The following is a 19,138-nucleotide window of genomic DNA, read 5'->3' as shown; positions in this document are numbered from 1 at the left end:
ATCTCATCTCTGACCATTCTGATGTTCAAACTGTAAATACATAAGAAGCTCCTTCAACAACTCAGTAGATTAATCAATTCTCTCCATTCTCTTTATAAAACGCACCAACTGACACGCCACTCCCACCCCGCCCACGACCACCAGCTGAGAGTTGCAGGGAGTGGCTCTTGTGCTTAGTTATAACCAGGTAGATGGTACACTTCCCAAGATTCAGGTGTGTGTTCCACTTTGGTCTGGGCCAGTTGTACTTGTTAGTCATCATTACACAGTTTAACGAAATATTTTATAAATCAATGAAATGTGATTTAAAAACAAGCTGCTGTTTCTATAAAGCTGAATGGTTTGGAATTTAACTTGATAAAAGGCAAATTGCTGAAACAAAGCTGCTGCTGAATTAGAAGTGGGACTGGCACAGCAAAAATCTATAGGATTCTGCAAACAGACTGCTCTGTGTCAAAATCTTTAGAGATTCAAACTGGGAAGTGTTATGGATGTAATTTATCCAGAGAAGACAATTAGGAACCAAGGAACCAAAAACAAAGAAAAGCCTATGGTACTACATAAAAAAAAACTGACCAGTCAATGTAAAATTTCACGTGAAGCTAAAACATTTAAAGCATAGGTGGTGTCTTTATCACTTTTGTGATTCCCTATGTTAACCTGAATGACTCTCTTGATTAGCTGACAAAATATTCCTTCTGCATCCCCAGATGTGACAGCTTCTTTTTCAGTTTAGCCTAATACTGTCACCATCTCTGCCCGGAACCCCCCTCTCCCATTGTCACCTGACCACTAAGGTCTATTCATCATTCAATCTCAGCTCAAAAGTTATCTTTGTAAAGCCGTCCCTGACTCCCGCAGACAGAATGAGACCCGCCTTCCTCAGGACCCCGCTACACTTGGCACAAATCGCCACGGCAGCAAGTGCCCCTTGTTTTGTGATTGCCTGGACTTCGCTTCCCCAGGAGACTGCAGGCTCCCACAGTGCAGGGCCTTGTCAGTTCATTCTGTGTCCCTAAGTGGCTAATACAGTGCCCGGTCCACAACAGGCATCTGAGAGACATTTGACAAATGCAGATTCAGAATGTAGCAACTGCTTTAAAAAGCAAGTTTCTTTGTAGTTAAAAGCCAAATTTCTTGATTGCTTAGCTTACATCTGAATTTATAGACAAACCTACATAAATTGTTCTAGATTAGAGTATGAAATCTTAATAATGTAAATCAACAAAACATTGATTTAGGTTGAACTAAATGAAATTACCATTTTTATTGGTCAAAACTGGTCAATTACTGGCAATTTCTTATGGTTCAATCTAATACATAACTGACAGCAACCTTTTAAATTCTTTCTGCCACCTAAACACAACTAAGGTTTGTTAATAAAAAATCAAGACAGCAATCATCCAGGTTCCTACAGCAGCACTTTTAAGATGAGATAATCTGAGGCCTACTTTTAAAGGTATGTTCATCTTTAAAAAATAATAACAAAAAAAAAACCATCTTAAACAAAAAAAGCAAGTTCCTAAGTCAGTAAGTTGTTACTTTTTCAGCTGCAAAAACTATAAGTAACTCCACTGCAGAAAGAACACTCATTGCCTGTTAGAACATCTATTTTTTAAGCATAACTATCTACATTAATAAAAGAGAAACATGGTAATTAGTGTACAACCGCTACCCTTCCCATTGGCTAATCAGCATATCCTTATGCAAATTAACTGTCAGCCAAGATGGCGGCCGGCAGCCATGCACTGAAGGGAACAGGGAGGCTTGCTTGCTCCAGTGATGGCGGACTCCAACGTTCCCCGCCTGACTTGCCAGCCTCTCAGCTGCAACTCTAAGCAACTATGTTGCAAATATAGAAGCTAAACAAAACCCCAGAAACCTGCTTTCAGTCAGCCGGGCTTCAGCCAGCCTGACCGCAACATTGTATCAATGTTTTCAGCAGCGAGGCCTCAGAGCTAAAGCTGGCCCAGAATAAAAAAGAAAAAAAGGAGCGGTTGGGAGCTTCAGTCACCCACCAGCCGGAAAACGGCCCTCAGCCCCTCACCCAGGCTGGCCAGGCACCCCAGTGGGGACCCCCACCCTGATCCAGGACACCCTTCAGGGCAAACCAGCCGGCCCCCACCCATGCACCAGGCCTCTATCCTATATAGTAAAAGGGTACTATGCCTCCCGGCACCAGGATCAGCGTGACAGCGGGCAGCGCCCAAACCCCCTGATCGCCCTGCGGCTCTGTGTGTGACAGGGTTTGGCACCCCAACCCTCCTCCCCCCACGGGCCCTGCTCTGTGTGTGACGGGGTAGAGCCATAACCTCCCCATCGGCCCTGCCCTGAGTGTGACAGTGGCGGCACCCCAACCCCCTGATCGGCCCTGCTCTGTGGGTGATAGAGGGCGGCGCCCCAACTCCCTGATCCGCCCTGCTCTGTGCGTGACAGGGGGGAGCTCCCCAACCCCGATGGGCCCTGCTCTGTGCGTGACAGGGGGGAGCTCCCCAACCCCCTGATGGGCCCTGCTCTGTGCGTGACAGGGGGGAGCTCCCCAACCCCCCTGATGGGCCCTGCTCTGTGCGTGACAGGGTACGGAGCCCCAACCCCGCTGATGGGCCCTGCTCTGTGGGTGACAGGGGGCAGCGCCCCAACCCCCTGATCGGCCCTGCTCTGTGCGTGACAGGGGGTGGCGCTGCAACCTCCCCATCGACCCTGCCTTGAGTGTGACAGGGGGCGGTGCCCCAACCCCCCAATCTGCCCTACCCTGAGCATGACTGAGGGTGGCATCGCAACCTCCCGATCCGCCCTGCTCTGTGCATGACAGGGGGCGGCGCCCCAACTCCCCAATCGGCCCTGCTCTGAGCCCGACCAGGGGCTGCACCTAGGGATTGGGCCTGCCCTCTGCCACCGGGAGCAGGCCTAAGCCAGCAGGTCGTTATCTCCCGAGGGGTCCCAGACTGTGAGAGGGCACAGGCCGGGCTGAGAGACACCCCCCGGTCCCCCCAGTGCACAAATTTTTATGCACTGGGCCTCTAGTGTTACTAATATATGTTAAGGCTGTAGAACACCTAGAGCTAGGGGATTACCAATGTGTGTATTTATACTGCATTTCTGACTACCTACGTCATGGCTCTCAGTCCTGTCTGTGTAACATACAGACTGGGGTCCTAAATTGGGAATTGACATATATCTGAAACATGGTAAGTTTTCAAAGCCCCATACATAATCCTGATACAGCCAGGATTTAGAAAAAGCAATATATATTTTTATGGAAGAAACAGATATGCCCCTTAAAAAAAAGAACCCCAAGTAAGTAAAAATACCTGTCAATTAAGCTTACCCTTTCCAAGAGACTCATTTCTTGAAACTCTGGACTAGTGTTGGATAGTCGCTGCAAAGTATGGGTCAAATCATATGTGGTTGAAAAGTAAAACCCATCCACACTCAATACATGGTTTATCATTGCTAGGAAGGTTTTATTATCTTGTAACTGTAAACAAAGGAGATAAAAAAAATCAGTCTACCTCAGACTTGAAAGGAATCTGTCAACATGAAGAAAGAATGAAAATAAAAACCTGTTAGTCTGGCCCTATTAAATATCACTGGCACAAGGACTGGGTTGGGGGAGGGGGGGATGCTCACCATTTCCCCAGGACCTAGGACAGTTCCTGACTCCAGATGATACTCAATAACTAGTGTAACGTATGACTACATTGATGAGGCAGAACTCCTTCCCTCTGATGTCCTTCACAATTTTTACTCTATAGGCAGAAGAGTTATTTTAATGAAACATCACCAACTTAGGTTATGACCTACTGTGTCCCAGATACTTTACATAGATTTTCTACCTTCAAAAACAACCCTGCTAGATTAGTATTATCCTCATTTATCAAATGAAAAACATAAATTCACGAAGGGCCCAGTAACCTAGTAAATAACAAGAGAATTATAACATCCCGTTCTTAAGAAACTTTACTGGTTGGGGTAGAATTCTTTTTCTTTTTATATTAAAAAGAAAAATCCTGTAAAAGTAGTATCTATATTTTCTGGTAATAATTTTAGCTGGCTTTCCCAATAAATACCAAGATTGACATTTATTTTAATCTTTGTTTTAAAAAATAACTGTTTTCCTAGCCAGGACACATACAAGAATCAATGAATGCATAAATAAGTGGAACAGCAAATGGATGTTTCTCTCTCTCTCAAAACAATCAATAAATAGAGATTTTAAAAAATAAATGTTGATGTTTGGTAATTATGAGACATAAGCACTTCATTAATATTAATAAGTTCACCTTCACCGAGACCTCTCGCTGTGTATTTAGAGTTTCTTGAACAGCGACAATAACAGCATTCGCACAGTCAGCTATTTCTTCCACACCCCATTTATGTTCAATGTGAATTTCACTCCTAGAGTTGTCACTTTTTGTCTGCACTTTCATCTTTAGTGGGATAATATTTAGTTAGTATACCAGGATAACTGAAATATAAACCATGTTGTTGGAAGACTGATATTAACTAACCATGCTAACTGAAATCCATGCATACAGGAATCGTGCAAAAAGAGGACTGTTTGAACACATATACACACATATTTATAGTCACATGTGGAAAAAGTGAAGAAAAAAATTTTTATGGGGAAAGATGGAACGCAACAGGATGAGTGCAACTTCAAAGGTATCTAACATTTTATTTCTTTTACAAAAAAAAATGAAATTAAAATTGGGTGTTGAGAACATGCATTTTCTGTTTGTCCTTTTCTCTCCATATGAAATTTCACAATTTAAGAACTGAGTCAGTTTAAAATAAAACCAAGAGAAATTAAATATATGAAGAATTTTTTAAATACATTTTATGGCTAGGTGTAAAAGTATGTAAAGCGACCTTGCTTTATGGTTAAATAATGAGGCTTAAAAAAATCCAGCAAACATTCTTTGTATTCCACCTCCCTCTTCACCCCATGGTACTACTTTGGGTTTTGCAATTAGTAAGTGCTTCCATTTCTTACCTGAATATCAGTTAAGTGCAACATGGTCTTCTTATAAGAAAGAATATCAAAATCTGTTGCTTTCCAGATTACATGATTGAAAAATTCACCTATTTTTATCTTTTTGGTAATGACAATTAGATAATTTCCTGCAAAAAAGCAAAGCCAAACTCAGATAAATAGGCAACTCTAATGCCAAAAGTAGTAAGTGGTCCTTGTTTAAACTCCAAAGGCTAGCGAATGAGACTGTATTGTGCTATACAGAGAAAAGGCCCATACTTTTTTAAAGCAATCTTATAATTTATAAATAGTAAGACCAGCATATTATTTAGAAAAATTCCTATTGAAAGTTCAAATTTTCTCAAAAAGATAAACGCAAAAGCTTTTGGTAGCTGAAGTCGTGATCTTAGCAGATCAAAGTAGAGACAGAAGACACTTCTCTCTCTCTCTCTCTCTCTCTCTCTCTCTCTCTCCCCCCTGTTATCCCCAAGACAGACAGGTTTCTGCTAATACATTTCCCAGTGTGTAGCCTAAATCAACATAGTTATGAGATCTGGCCTCTGTAGGACAAGGTCCCATCTACACCACTCCTATGTCCTTCATGTCTGTCGTTCTATCATGGTAGAGAGAAGTGCTGGGGCAGTAGTATAACTGGTTAATGCAATGTTACAGATGGTCCCCAATTTATGATAGTTTGACTTAGGACTTTTCTCCTTCATAATGGTGCTAAGCAATATGCATTTAGTAGCAACCATACTTCAATTTTTGAATGTGGATCTTTTCCAGGCTAGCAATATGCAGTAGGAGACCCTCCCATGATGCTGGGCAGTGGCCGAGGGCCGCAGCTCCCAGTCAGGCACACGATCATGAGGGTAAACTGGTGTGTTCATGTATCAGAGATGCTGCCCAGCTGTAGGCTAATGTGAGTGCTCTGAGCACGTTTAAGGTAGGCCAGGCTAAGCTATGAAGTTCGGTAAGTTGGGTACATTACATGCATTTCTGACTTTGGATATTTCCAACCTATGTATGATGTGTTTATTGGGATGGAAGCCCATCGTAAGTCTGGAGCATCAGTACAAAGATGAGCAGTCAGGCATCAAGGAGCCAGCACAGCACCACGCACAATACACCAACCCTGATCCTGGCCACCACCTCCCCCCACAAATAAAACAGGGTAAGCCTTTCCCACTAATTAATTCTTAAGCTCTGTTCAAGGCTCTACTCACAAGTGCCCTCCCTGGCAGTTTTCCTATGTACATCTCTCTCCTAGACGTTGTCACACTGTACTGCAGTAATTTACTACTAACATGCCTTTCACTAGACTGTAAAGTGAGGCCAAAAGGGACGTACATCTTTTTTTTTTAAGTATTGCATATTTTCTTCTTTTTTTAAAATTATCTTTACTGATTTCAGAGGAAGGGAGAGGGAGAGAGAAACCATCAATGAGATAGAATCATTGATGAGAGAGAGAGAGAGAAACATCAATGATGAGAGAGAATCATTGATCGACTGCCTCCTGCACGCCCCCTACTGGGGATTGAGCCTGCAACCCAGGCATGTGCCCTTGACCAGAATTGAACCTAGGACCCTTCAGTCCACAGGCCGATGGCATATCCACTGAGCCAAACCGTCTAGGGGAAGACATACATCTTTTATAACTTAGCACAGTACCTGACACAACATGAATTTTTTAAAAGTTCAATGAAATGAAATTTAGACTAACAAAACCACTTTCTAATTGCTCAGAATCAGGTAACATTCTCTAACATGCACTATGTCATATTCAACTCAGTCCAGAGTTGAAAGTAGAATACTCTGATCCATCAATGCATTAAATTATTTCCTTAAACCCTCTTAGAATATATGAAAAATTCGTTTTTAATAAAACCTCAGGCTGATAAATTTAACCATTTGGGGTATGTTATTTTTAGAAATTAATGACAAATATTTAAATCTACAGATTATTGCCTAAAGCATGACATGAAGTGTTCCTTCATCTTATACTCCAAGTGTCAATTTAATTACCTTATTTGTCCATCTTAGCTTATTTCTTATTTCTTCCTTACCTGCCACCAGATGGATTGTGCCCAGGATACCAAATATTGGTCTTGTGACAGCTGAAGGAGGAATATCTTTCTTGACTTTAAAAGAGAAGAAAAAAAAAATCACAGAACACATTCACCAAAAGAATGGGAAATTTAGTTTGATTTCAACAATTACTTCTATTAAGTAAACATACATGATTTGTTGTTAAAAGCAATACTCCTTCATTAGTCCTCCATTTGGGCAGAATTTAAAATAAGCATGTCCACATTTACAAAGGTCTCTGCCTGTCCCGAATATGGTGTCAAATGTAACATGCTTCAGCATTCCTATCAGGTAAATTGTGGGTTATTTCTAATGTCAATTTTCAACTAAATTTATTCAACCTCTTGCCAGAAGGTCTTTATCCCTTTAAGATAATTAGAAAGTAAGTGGGAGGAGTGTTGAGACATGATTTTAATTTCAACATGCAACTAATGGAATGCAACGAAGACTTGCCTAGCTATGCCTAAGAATGTGGGAAGTGCAGGTGAAGGTTCAAGGGAGATAGAAGAAGGAAAAGCCTCCTCCTCATGTCTAATAGTAATTTGTACAGTCGGGAGGCATCACCATGAACTGTGACTATATCAATGCCCTTATTAATAAATTAATCTATTAATCTTAGACTATAGGGTTCATTTCATAACTGTTAAACTTTTAGCCAACATGTTTACAAAACATATTTTGTAGAACTCCAGTTTAGAGAATAATGCCCCAATAAATAAGCTTATTTTACTTTGCCCACATCACCCCTAGTCCCTCTCCCAGGAAGAGTGAGAATGCACAGGAGAATAAAAGCTCTGAGAAGGCCTAAGGCAAAACAAAACTGTCCCACTGTGTAATTCATGGTTTTCCAAACTTATGTGACTATAAATCTTTTCTCCCGGTCACAGTTTAATTATCACTGAAACACTGTTGTAAATCCAAGTTCTTTTTTCTAAAGGCAGTCCTATTACTCTGAAGAAAGTAGTTCTCAATAAGGTCTAAAATTCACTTGCTTTATCTAGTAATTCAATTTACTCAGCAATGTTATCACACAATTAACAACATGAAATATAGGAATATGAGTGTGATGAAAAGCACAAAGAAAATTCTGAGTATATTGAGGTCATCTGATGAACTTAAATAGATAGAGCTATAAGTTATATTAACTGGAGTAGAATAGCAATAAAAACATGATAATTTTAATAGGTTAGTTTTTCATGGAAGAAAGTAAATCCTTCTTTTCATGGCAACGGTCTGTATTTCCAACTGACAGAGAAAAGGAGCAAGTCACCCCTCATCATCACTGGCTTTAGGTCAAAGTATCTCTTCATGTATCTTCTGATGAGTGTGTGGTACTATCTTTACATCCAAACTATTCATGACCCACTCAAATGGGTCTGCAATCTCTACCCACAAATTAAATATCACTAAAAAGTCAAAAACAATTGAAAATACATTCATACTAAATAGCTTTTATCAATAGGTTGTATCAATAGGGGATATAGAAGTAGTGTAATTAAACTTCAGGAGAAGGACACTGACATTGGTTAAAACCAATCAGCTATATTGAGAGAGCACCCACCAAGAAATGTCAGATCAAACTGAAACAGAGATCTAATTCAATTTGGTCGAATGAAAACTATATTTATGGCCCTTACCAGACTAACCACATAACCAAGGAAATGGAAATGTATAGTCATGCCTTTCTTGCACTTTACTATCCTATGCAATATTTTCGTATTTCACGTTATGTGTTGAAAGGATATTTATTATGTCCTCAATGCCTATTCCATGGTCACTCAAATGCTGCACTCAAGAAAAAATATAGAATTCGGTCTAGAGGTGAATTTTTTTAAAAAATGAAATTCTAAATGTGATAATGGTACATTAATTTGTCACCAAAATTATTTCACATTAATTTAGTCAGAAATCAGTGTTCTACACAACTGGGGGGGGGGGGGGGTAATGGAGGACAGGGGGAGAGATAAACCCGGTAAGCAAAGCCGAAATATAACTGGACAGATGGATAAGATAGGTAAAGCTTAAAACATTATTTGCCTAAAACAGAAGTTGTTGTCAGTAATGTTTATATTATTTTTCATTCTTTAATTACCCTCACAGTCATGAATATTTTAAAAACAAAAGCTGGTATTAACATTCCACACACTTAATGCTAAAACAACCTTCTCACACTCAAAATACCTTAAATCTTACAGATAGAAGGAACTTGGACATCAACAAAACCAATCATGTAAAGAGTATAGATAAAGGAACAAATAAAGAAATAACTATCTTTTTAAAAAAGTCCTTACAGATTGCAAAATTTTCAAAATCGTTTCTCCTTTTCGGAAAAAGGAGAAAGCATAAAATTAATGCATAGAAATCAAATGAGGTAGCAAGAATTAAAACTTTGTAAGATACTCAGAGACCCACACACTGGCACACCGCTGATTAGTTTAATGACTGCAGCTTAGGTATGAAGTCTTTCTGACACTTGTAAACCTGGCTGTAAAATACCTGAGAGGGTAACCTCTGTGGACACGCGGTCGATGATAAGCACATCATCCACTCCATCGTCACAAGCTTCCACATAAAATTTTTCAGTTGTGATATGCCTAGGAGAAATTTAAAGCCATAAATAACTAAACCAAATGAAACAGACTCCCAAAGAACTACTTATTATAACAATTTCAGCCGGGTTTAAATTTTACATCATTGTCCCAGTTTCTGGATTGATGAAGCTGTTATGCAGTCCTTATGTGTTCAGTGCCACTCTTTTCACTTGTATATTTAATGCTGACAAGATTTTAATTTGCTGTAAAACCACCAATATTCAACAGTCACACTATTGGACTAGTCAACAGCAAGGTCTTCAAAATTCTGAAGGATAATAATTTCTAAGTGAGAATTCTATATATAGCCACACGATCAAACAAGTGTGACAACAGAATAGAAACATTTCCAGGTGTGCCATATCTTAAAAGACACCTCTTTCACTCTTAGAAAGAAGGAAAGATTAGTTTCACAAAAATAGAGTAAATCGAGAGTTAGACTTGGCATTCCACACAGGAGATGTGAAAGAAATGACGGGCAGAGAGGTTCCAGGACAGCTCTGTGGCCGGACGGACAGCCCGTCCAGATTAAAGCAGGGCAGAGGCTCCCAGAGTAAGCCTCAGAGAATAAAATGAACTGAGTTTCCTGATAGGTTTGAAAGGAGTTTTACTGCTGAAACTGAAGATTAATTAGTGAGAACGACACTGAAAGTTAATAAAAGTTAGTAAAAAGAAAACGGTCACTTTTTCAATTCCAGAAAAAAACAACACATTTTTATAAGACTATGTAATTAATTATACTATACTCCTGACTTCATTTGAACCACATCTACATAGTAACCAAAACAATATGACCACTGAGTATCTTAATATAACTACACTGAGGAGAGGAGAGGAAAAGAATGTGGTATAAAAGCCTAATTCTCATCTTCTACAGCAGGAAGACATCAGAAGACTAAAAATGAAAAAACCAGGAAACAGCAGTACAGACATGTTGTTCTGGAGTGAAAAACCAGAAGCGATCGCTTGGAGAGTTGAAAGTGGATGTCTCTGGGGCAGAGGGGACTGGGCGTGAGAAGCGCCTTCATTATAAGCTTTGTGTACTGTTTACTTTTAAACCACATACATGCATGAGATTAAAATAAAATTAAGAGTAACTGTAGATCAAGGCAGAGAGTTCTGGTCCAAGGGCTCTGACTTCTGCTGGATGTCATCTCTCTGGGACAGGGGTCCTCAAACTACGGCCCGTGGGCCACATGCCGCCCGCCGGCCCGCCGGGTGTTTTTGCCGCCGCTGTGTGCATAGGAATTTGTTCATAGTTTTTTTTTAAACTATAGTCCGGCCCTCCAACGGTCTGAGGGACAGTGAACTGGCCCCCTGTTTAAAAAGTTTGAGGACCCCTGCTCTGGAAGATATGGCAGGAATCTAAGTGCTGGTGCTGCCAGCAGGCTATTCTGATAATGTTATTGAAAACAGCTTAAGAACTCAGTAAGAACAGTGACTGCTAGCTAAGAAGAGTAATGACAAGTAATGACTCAGAATCCCACTAGTCATAATAGCAGGCGTCATCCCAACTCATAGTCACCTGCCTGTCCCTTTGCTGTCTTCCTCTTCTTTCCCTCCTTCCACTTCCCACCCCTCATTAATTGGCCTTAACAATGATCTGAAATACAACAGATTTTATTCTCTAAGTTTTATGCTTCCCAGGTTTCATTTCAAAAGCTAGCGGAAACTAACTGTCCAGCACTTACTGAGTCAGAAAGACTTAAGTAAACACCCGGTGGTTTCATGTTTGCTGGTAAGTATGGTTTTACTATTTTTGTCTTTAATCTTCCCCAAACAGGCTACCAAGCCTCTGTTGACAAGGACTCTAAGCTTATTCATTCCCCTGGGTATTTTTCACACAAAATGATAGCAGACGTTCCAGTTAATTTTCTTAGACTATAACAAACACCTACATTAAGTTGTTTGTTTTTTTCTTTTCTTTTAAACCTCACCAGAAGATATGTCTATTGATTCGACAGAGACAAAGGGTGGGGAGAGAGAGAGGGAGAGAAAGGAGATGGAAAGAGGGAAAGAAAGAAGGGGGGAAGACATAGATCTGAGAGGGAAATGAAGTGAGAGAGAAGCCTCGATCGTTCGCTTCTCCTAAGTGCCCCAACTGGGGACCAAACCCACAACCTAGGTATGTGCCCTAACCAGGAATCAAACCTGAGATCTCTTGGTGTATGGGACAAAGCTCCAACCAACCAAGCCACACTGGCCAGGGCTAATTTGGTTGGGTTTTTTTTGTGTTTTTTTTTTAAATGTATTTTATTGATTTTTTACAGAGAGGGAGGGAGAGAGATAGAGAGTTAGAAACATCGACGAGAGAGAAACATCGATCAGCCGCCTCCTGCACATCCTCCACTGGGGACGCGCCCGCAACCCAGGTATATGCCCTTGACCGGAATCGAACCCGGGACCCCTCGGTCTGCAGGCCGACGCTCTATCCACTGAGCCAAACCGGTTTCGGTGGCTAAGTTGGTTTTTATATGTGGCCTTTAACTGATGTCTTCTTTGGCTCAATGACAGGCAGAACAAACAGAATTTTAAAAATTGTTTTCCTTTCTCCTAGCAAGAAAAGATCTTGACAGGTCACATTTTAACTGGATTTGATGTTATAATGTAACTAATAAAGAGGAGAAAGAGGGAGCGGTTTGTTTTCTCTGATTAGAAAGTCAACAATGTGTCACAGAAGCCAAGTTTGCCAGCAGTTTTTCAAAATTAACTAGTCAACAGGCCATACTGAGTTTTTGATGTAATAAATACATGGAAACCAAGACAGAAGACTCACTCATAACCAAAAATCTAGGAGCAAATCCTCTCCCTAATGCAAAAAGAAAGGTCCTCAATTGCTGTGATGTCTCTCATTTCTATAAAACTATCTCACATTGCTTATTTTATGAAATAGATTTTAGAAGTTAAGACAAGGGGAACCGTTCCAAGAACATGATTTGCTCCTTAACTATGCTGTTGATAAAAAAAAAAAAATCTCAAGTTCAAAATGATACTGTATACTGAAAAGAACTCTGGTCCTATATAAACCTCTGGTGAAGTTATCAGAAACCAATGGGTATTTTAACCTCTAACTGAACAAGAATACCACCTTGTTCCCTTCAAGACAGCGATTCAATATCAACCCAGAGTTCTAGTTTCTGTTAAGATGACAAGTATTTTGGGAGATAGCTAAAAATAACATAATACTGAAATAACAATTACTTCCTATTGTCAACTTTCATTTGGTTGACTTTTCCTTTTATGGATTACTGCCCAAATATGGGACAAAAAAAGAAAAAGAAATCACAGGCAACTAAAAATTAAATTCAGGGCGGGCTGGAGGGGGTTAATGGGGGGGAGGGGAGAGTGGGACATATGTAATACTTTCAACAATAAAGAACTATTAAAAATAAAATTAGAAAATAAAAATTAAATTCAACAAGGGCAATTCTATTATATTTAATATAAATACACTTAACCTTATAGTCACCTGGGATTCAATAGCTATTTTTTTTTTTTCTAATGTATTTTTATTGATTTCAGAGAGGAAGGAAGAGGGAGAGAAAGAAACATCAATGATGAGAGAGAATCATTGACTGGCTGCCACCCGGGAATGTGCCCTTGACCGGAATCGAACCTGGGACCTTTCGGTTCGCAGGCCGACACTCTATCCACTGAGCTAAATTGGCTAGGGCAGGATTCAATAGCTTTTAAGAATGCTTTTAAGAAATTACCCTTGTTAAATTTTAAGACAGGCAATATATTTAATTATAATATAAACATCAGATATCATTTTTACTTTCTTTCAGTGTTGGCAATATGATTTTCTAGTATCTGAAAACATACTTTCCCCCCATGTAACATTTACACATTTCAGGAAATAACTGACCTCTTCAAAATCCTGTCAAACCATAATGAGTAAAATTAACCTACTTCAAAAATATTACTATTTGCTGACCTCACACCCATTAGAATGACTATCAAAAGCAAAACACAATAGAATAACACATGTTGAGGCTGTGGAGAAATCGGAATCCTTGTGCACTGTTGTTGGGAATATAAAATGATGCAGCTACTATTTGAAAGCAGTGTATGGTGGTTCCTCAAATCATTCCTGTGAGCTTACTACACCCATACCCAGAAGTTGCTCCCACCCATCCTCATCCCTCCTCCTTTTGGGTCCCAGCAGTATCTCCCTCGCTGAGTGACTCTTTGGACACCTCTCCTATAGCCCAGGTTCATCCCAGACCACCCAGAAGCCCAACCCAATTCCCAAGTCCAAGCTGATATTTCTAGGAAGCCAATTCATTTTCATTCCATCTTCTTCCTCAAATCCTTGAGATCTTATTTACTTCCTATTCTGTCCATCCTAAAACCTATTTTCTCCAAAAACCAGTCTCCTTCATTTTTTTAAAAATATATTTTATTGATTTTTTACAGAGAGGAAGGGAGAGAGAGAGAGAGTCAGAAACATCGATGAGAGAGAAACATCGATCAGCCGCCTCCCGCACATCTCCCACTGGGGATGTGCCCGCAACCCAGGTACATGCCCTTGATCGGAATCGAACCTGGGACCTTCCAGTCTGCAGGCCGACGCTCTATCCACTGAGCCAAACCGGTTTCGGCACCAGTCTCCTTCATAAGACCAGATCTAAATGCCACCGAATATGAAGCTTTAACCCACAGCAAAATCTTCCAGAGCTCCAGGCCCTCCAAAGAGTGCTCTTCTATCAGCTCAGCCCAGCCCTAACATACCTGTTAGAGTGCATAAGAACTACCAGGACAGCTGGCTGAACTTGCAGGTTGCCAGGCCTCAGCAGGCCTAAATGTGGAGCTTTGGAATACACATTTTAAAAAAGCCCAGCAAGTGATCTAACGCAGCCTAGCACTAACCTAGACTCTCTACCCAATCAAGGCCTTGGAAACAAACTTCAGATCATTTGTGCCTACATTTATGAGCATAATTTTAGCTCCCCTCCATCCTTCCTTACAGAGAGATGTGTGAATAACCTGAATGTTCATTGTACCAGATAGACCACATATGTCACAGTGTAGCTTAGTTTACATCTGTTCTCAGGGTTGCATGTATCTGCCCTGACAGACCTCACAGCTATGACAATCTTTTAAGAAGAAAGGCAACTTCCTAAGGGAGGAAACAATGTTTCTTCAGAGGTCAGCCTGCCTGATTCACTTTCTAAAGGATTTCTTGCCTTACACGGACTTCAGTTGACCTTTTAAAATAATTTTTTTAAAAATGCTTTGAATGTTTCCAAGAATGGATTTGTTGTAATTATTTTGTAATTTCAAATTTTTATCACTGAATTATCCATGAATACACAAATCACTTAAAAGGAAAAAGGAGTCGTAAAATATTAAGAACTGCCTGGATGTTTAAAAAGTATGAATTTTAAATTCTGAACAAATCAATATTCTGTTTCCTATATTAAAAAATCCATATGGACATAACTATTTTCAATTATAAGTGACTCATTTCTATAGCAGACATGTCTGCGGACTAAGACAAGAGCAATCTGATAAGAGGGGAAAAAAGGTCACTTGAATAATGCAGTGTAATGGAAAGATCACTAGACGCTGGGCCTGCTGTTCCAAGACCAGTTCTGCCATGGCTGGGCTGTGACCTGACTGCGGGGCAAGGGCAACTATTTCCCCGTCTTTAGCCATGATGACCTCCGAGCCTTTGGAAATACATTAATATACATGAAATGACTTAAGTTGCTGCTACTTCAAGGGCTACAATCCAAATTACTCCAGACTGTTCAATTTTTGCAGTGCTGGTAGGTGTTCTACACTGGAAAGTTCCTTTCCTCAGGTGATTCACGGAGGATCTGCTCTACCCAAGGGTTTATGCTAGGTACTGAGGAGGAGGAGAGAGAAATCAAGGCTAAGAGGTTCCACATATTTGCAACCTAATTGGAGAAATAAGTATTTATAGTGATTTCATCATTTCTAGGTGGCAAAGTGAGTGTTGCACAAAATGATCACTGTAACTCTGTCCTCTTGTCCATGAGACAGTAAATATACTGTTAGTCAATCCTGAGACAGAATGTGCAAACCATATAGACGTTTTTAGTGTCTCATCCTTGTGATAGAAGACTGGTCTGGCAGCCCAGTGAAGGGAATGACGTGGAAAAAAGGTTTCTCAGAGAAAGTGAGCATCTGTTAAGTACACTGGGAATTTCATCCTTAAAATAATCCCATGAAATAGTAATGTTCTCATTTTGTGGATGAAAACCCATTTTAGAAAGAGAAGTGACATGGCCAGGACACAAAGCAAGTAACAAGGTCAGGATTTAAATCTAAGTCTGTTCTGACTAAAAAAAAGTCTGATATCTCTCAACTCTATCACAGATATGCTCAGTAGGTAAAGAGGGGAGGGAAGAAGGCATTCTGGGTAGAAGGATAAAAATAAGCCCAAGCTTTAAGCTATAAAAAAAAAATTGCCAAGTCTAGTGCGAGTGTGGGGGGAGAAGGCACTGGGCAGTTTTGTGAAATAAAGTCAGAGCACAGATTGTGAAGAGGCTAAAAGTACAGATGGCTTAGAAATGGGGACTTAATCCTAAAGATCCATAAAACGGAAATGGAGATTGTAAACAAGGGAGTAGAGGATGAAACCAGAGCACTTAGAAAGGCGAACTTCATAGCAGGACAGAGATGGACTCGAGAAAGTGTATGGCATGATACAGAACAAATTATTATTTCGAATTCCAAGCACCTCAATATTTCAATAAACCCAGTAACAATACTTTTATGCATCTTTCTTAAAACAGATGCTGACTGGTGTGGCTCAGTTGTAGGGTGTCGTCCCATGCACCAAAGGTTCACATGTTTCTCTCTCTCTCCCTCTCCCTTCCCTCTCTCTAAAATCAATAAAAACCTATTTTTTAAAAATCTCAAGACACATTTTTAAAAACAGCTCTTGTGTCCTACTAACTCTAATATAGGTTGGAAACTCCTTCCACCTCCAAATGCATCTAAGAAAGAACACTCCTTAGATCAGGCCACATTTAAAAACCTTGCCCAGCATGCCCACAGCAGGAAGAGACAAAAAGGACTAAGAGGGGAGATTTCAACTCACAAACGCCTTAAAGAAAAACAAAGTTGCAAAAAGGTTGCATCTTTACATTTACAGAAACACTCAAAACTTTTTGTCAGGGAAACAACGACTGACAAATTAGAGAATGCCTTTCACATGACCCCACATTTACTTTTCGCCCGCATTTATAGTTTCCACTTCCCACACACAATCAATACAAAAGCATCGGTCTCATCACTGTAGGGCCCAATTTCCTTTCTCTTATGAATGTAGAGCTTTTTTTTTTTTTTTTTTTTTTTTTAAAGGTCTGGACTGGTGCACTTCGTGCCTCCTTGGCAGCTCAAGTTCCCCATCCCATTCAATCTTTACCACAGGAAAATTCAGCTGCATTCCGAAACCCAACTCCATCCAGCCTGGGCTCCGAGTTGCTTAAACACACTTGAGACCTGGCGCGGGATCATATGAAGCCCTTTAGTAAGGATCAGATGGACAGCAATAACCTAATTAGCCAGCAGAGCACACGTGACACCGGCCCCGCCTGCACCCTGGGTCAAAGACACAGCTGGGCTCATTCACCAACAAGGTGATCACCACCTTAAAGGGGAACTGGGAGAGAATAAGGAAACTTGGCCAGGAAAATCTGGAGGGAAGTGTGCAGCTGCGGTTTTCAAAGAGAATTTCAGCAGTAAAGAGAAGCGGCAAAAGGGCATGGGCTGAGGGAAGAGTAATCACCTTTTCTACCAGATACCTGGTGTTGACAGGACCTCACTCCCAATTCTGCATCCCTAACTAAGTTTGAACCTTCGAGAAAGTTAAGTGAGCTTGAGGTGCTGGGGAGCATAGCAAGTGCCCAAACCACATTTTGATGTCTTCCTAGCCCTGCCCAGGAAACGGGATACCTATGCTTAAGTACCAAGATATTTTAATTCATGGAGGGGATGGATAAGCTCCTCAAAGATTACATCTTGCTGCTGCTGCCAAAGACCTTCTCAGACTACAGCCACTGGATTTCCAGTCTGGGGCTCCAGCATTCAACACAAAGTGAGCAGAACCAAGTTATTCGCAGACAAGACCAGCGTAGGGGCCGGCCGGTCACGCTACGGGGAACGCATGTTTTTATTTTTCCGGGACAAGCCAAAATAACCTTACAAATACCTAATGTATAACCCCAACAACCAGGGCCTGTTCTCAAAGCCTCAAGGACGTGGCTTGGACCGAAAAGTCGGTCTGCAGCGCCAAAATCCTCCGGATTAGCCTCCGCCTGTCAACGTGGACTCCAGCCCCTGCTTTATGCTTGAGTTGTACAATATTCAAAGCCAAGTAAACCTTCCAGGACCAAGACTACTGACTGCACTTTACTTTTTACCCCCCGCCCCCCGGCCCCCGCTGCATCATAAACACGGGTCAGGGAGGCTTCATGCCCAAATGTTTGTCGATTTGCATGTGGACTCCCACAAGCTGCCACGGGTCCATTAAATAAGAAAAAAACTTTCTCTGGTGAGTGATAAGGACACAATTAGCCGCCACCTCTCCAAAAAAGCAAACAACAACAACAAAAAACCACACACACACAAAAAGTGAGGACCTTCACGGGCTGCATCCCAACGCCGAGCGCGGCTGGCGGACGCCGGCCTGCAGCTGCGCGCTCCGGCCGTGGGCGTAGAGGCCGCGCGGGACGGAGAAAGGCGGGCGAGACGGCCGCCCCCGGGCCTGTGGGGACTCGGCCGGGGCGTTGGGGCGGCCGCGCCGGGAGACGAAGGCCGAGCCGGGAGACCAGGGGCCCCCACGCCGGCCCGCCGCCCAGGGACCCAGGAACCTTCCCCGGGAACAGCGGCCCGCACCTGCCGCCCGCCCGCCCGCCGCCCCTTTCGGTCAGCAGCCTCCCGCCCGCGGGACTCACAGCTTCAGCCGCTCGTAGGTTGTCGCCGCCATCCCGCAACACCACCTCCTTCCTCCTCTTTCTGCCCGCCCCACCCCGCGTCGCCACCTCGGCTCTACCGGTCACCCTGGCGCGGCGACTGCAGCGCCCTGGTCCCACCCCTCCCCACGCCCCGCCAGGCCAGCGAGCGGACGGGAGGCGGCCGTGGACAAACTTCGAGCGCACACTAGCGCACGCAGGAGACGCGACGCACGTAAAGGGTTGGAGCGCAATGACGTCGCCGCTGCGGATTGGCGGAGCGGGTTTGCAGGGGGAAGGAGGAGCCTAAGGAGCCCTAGGCTGGCTCTGCGGCGGAATTGCAGCGCTGGTGTCAGGAAGCCTGTTGAAACTGCGTAAGCGGTAATCTACATTGCTGCGAGGAACTGGGGTGTACCGGGCCAGTGGCGCAATGGATAACGCGTCTGACTACGGATCAGAAGATTCTAGGTTCGACTCCTGGCTGGCTCGAGGTGTACACTTTTGCCCCCACCTGGGTGAGATGATCCAGGCCTTTCTTGGGGAGGACTTATGAT

At 42.1% G+C, this 19,138-nt stretch overlaps 1 protein-coding gene and 1 non-coding gene across 3 annotated transcripts in view; one reads left to right on the top strand and one right to left on the bottom strand.

Moving 5' to 3' along the window:
• Positions 1-18,682, bottom strand: part of SACM1L (SAC1 like phosphatidylinositide phosphatase) — a 39,152-nt gene extending 20,470 nt beyond the window's left edge. Inside the window, exons 1-5 of one of the 2 annotated variants that reach the window (XM_070391671.1) lie at positions 18,588-18,682; positions 9,560-9,657; positions 7,042-7,116; positions 4,997-5,124; positions 3,329-3,478 (exon numbers count right to left, since the gene is read on the bottom strand). In XM_070391671.1, coding sequence (XP_070247772.1) covers positions 3,329-3,478; positions 4,997-5,124; positions 7,042-7,116; positions 9,560-9,657; positions 18,588-18,619 — 483 coding nt within the window. In that variant the 5' untranslated portion in view covers positions 18,620-18,682. Of the gene's footprint in view, positions 1-3,328; positions 3,479-3,630; positions 3,750-4,996; positions 5,125-7,041; positions 7,117-9,559; positions 9,658-18,587 lie in introns of those variants that run through there. The other variant, XM_070391673.1, reaches the window with a different exon arrangement.
• Positions 18,683-19,000: 318 nt separating this feature from the next.
• TRNAR-ACG (transfer RNA arginine (anticodon ACG)) lies at positions 19,001-19,073 on the top strand. Its single transcript has one exon. It is a non-coding gene; the product is annotated as a tRNA-Arg (tRNA).
• The last annotated feature ends 65 nt before the right edge of the window (positions 19,074-19,138 follow it).

The sequence above is a fragment of the Myotis yumanensis genome, unplaced genomic scaffold (assembly GCF_028538775.1).
Source record: "Myotis yumanensis isolate MYYU_CA2020_CCGP unplaced genomic scaffold, mMyoYum1.0.hap1 SCAF_14, whole genome shotgun sequence".
In the NCBI taxonomy this organism is placed as follows: domain Eukaryota; kingdom Metazoa; phylum Chordata; class Mammalia; order Chiroptera; family Vespertilionidae; genus Myotis; species Myotis yumanensis.
The sequence above is the reverse complement of the archived record's forward strand: the minus strand, read 5'-3'. Positions and strand labels throughout refer to the sequence as shown.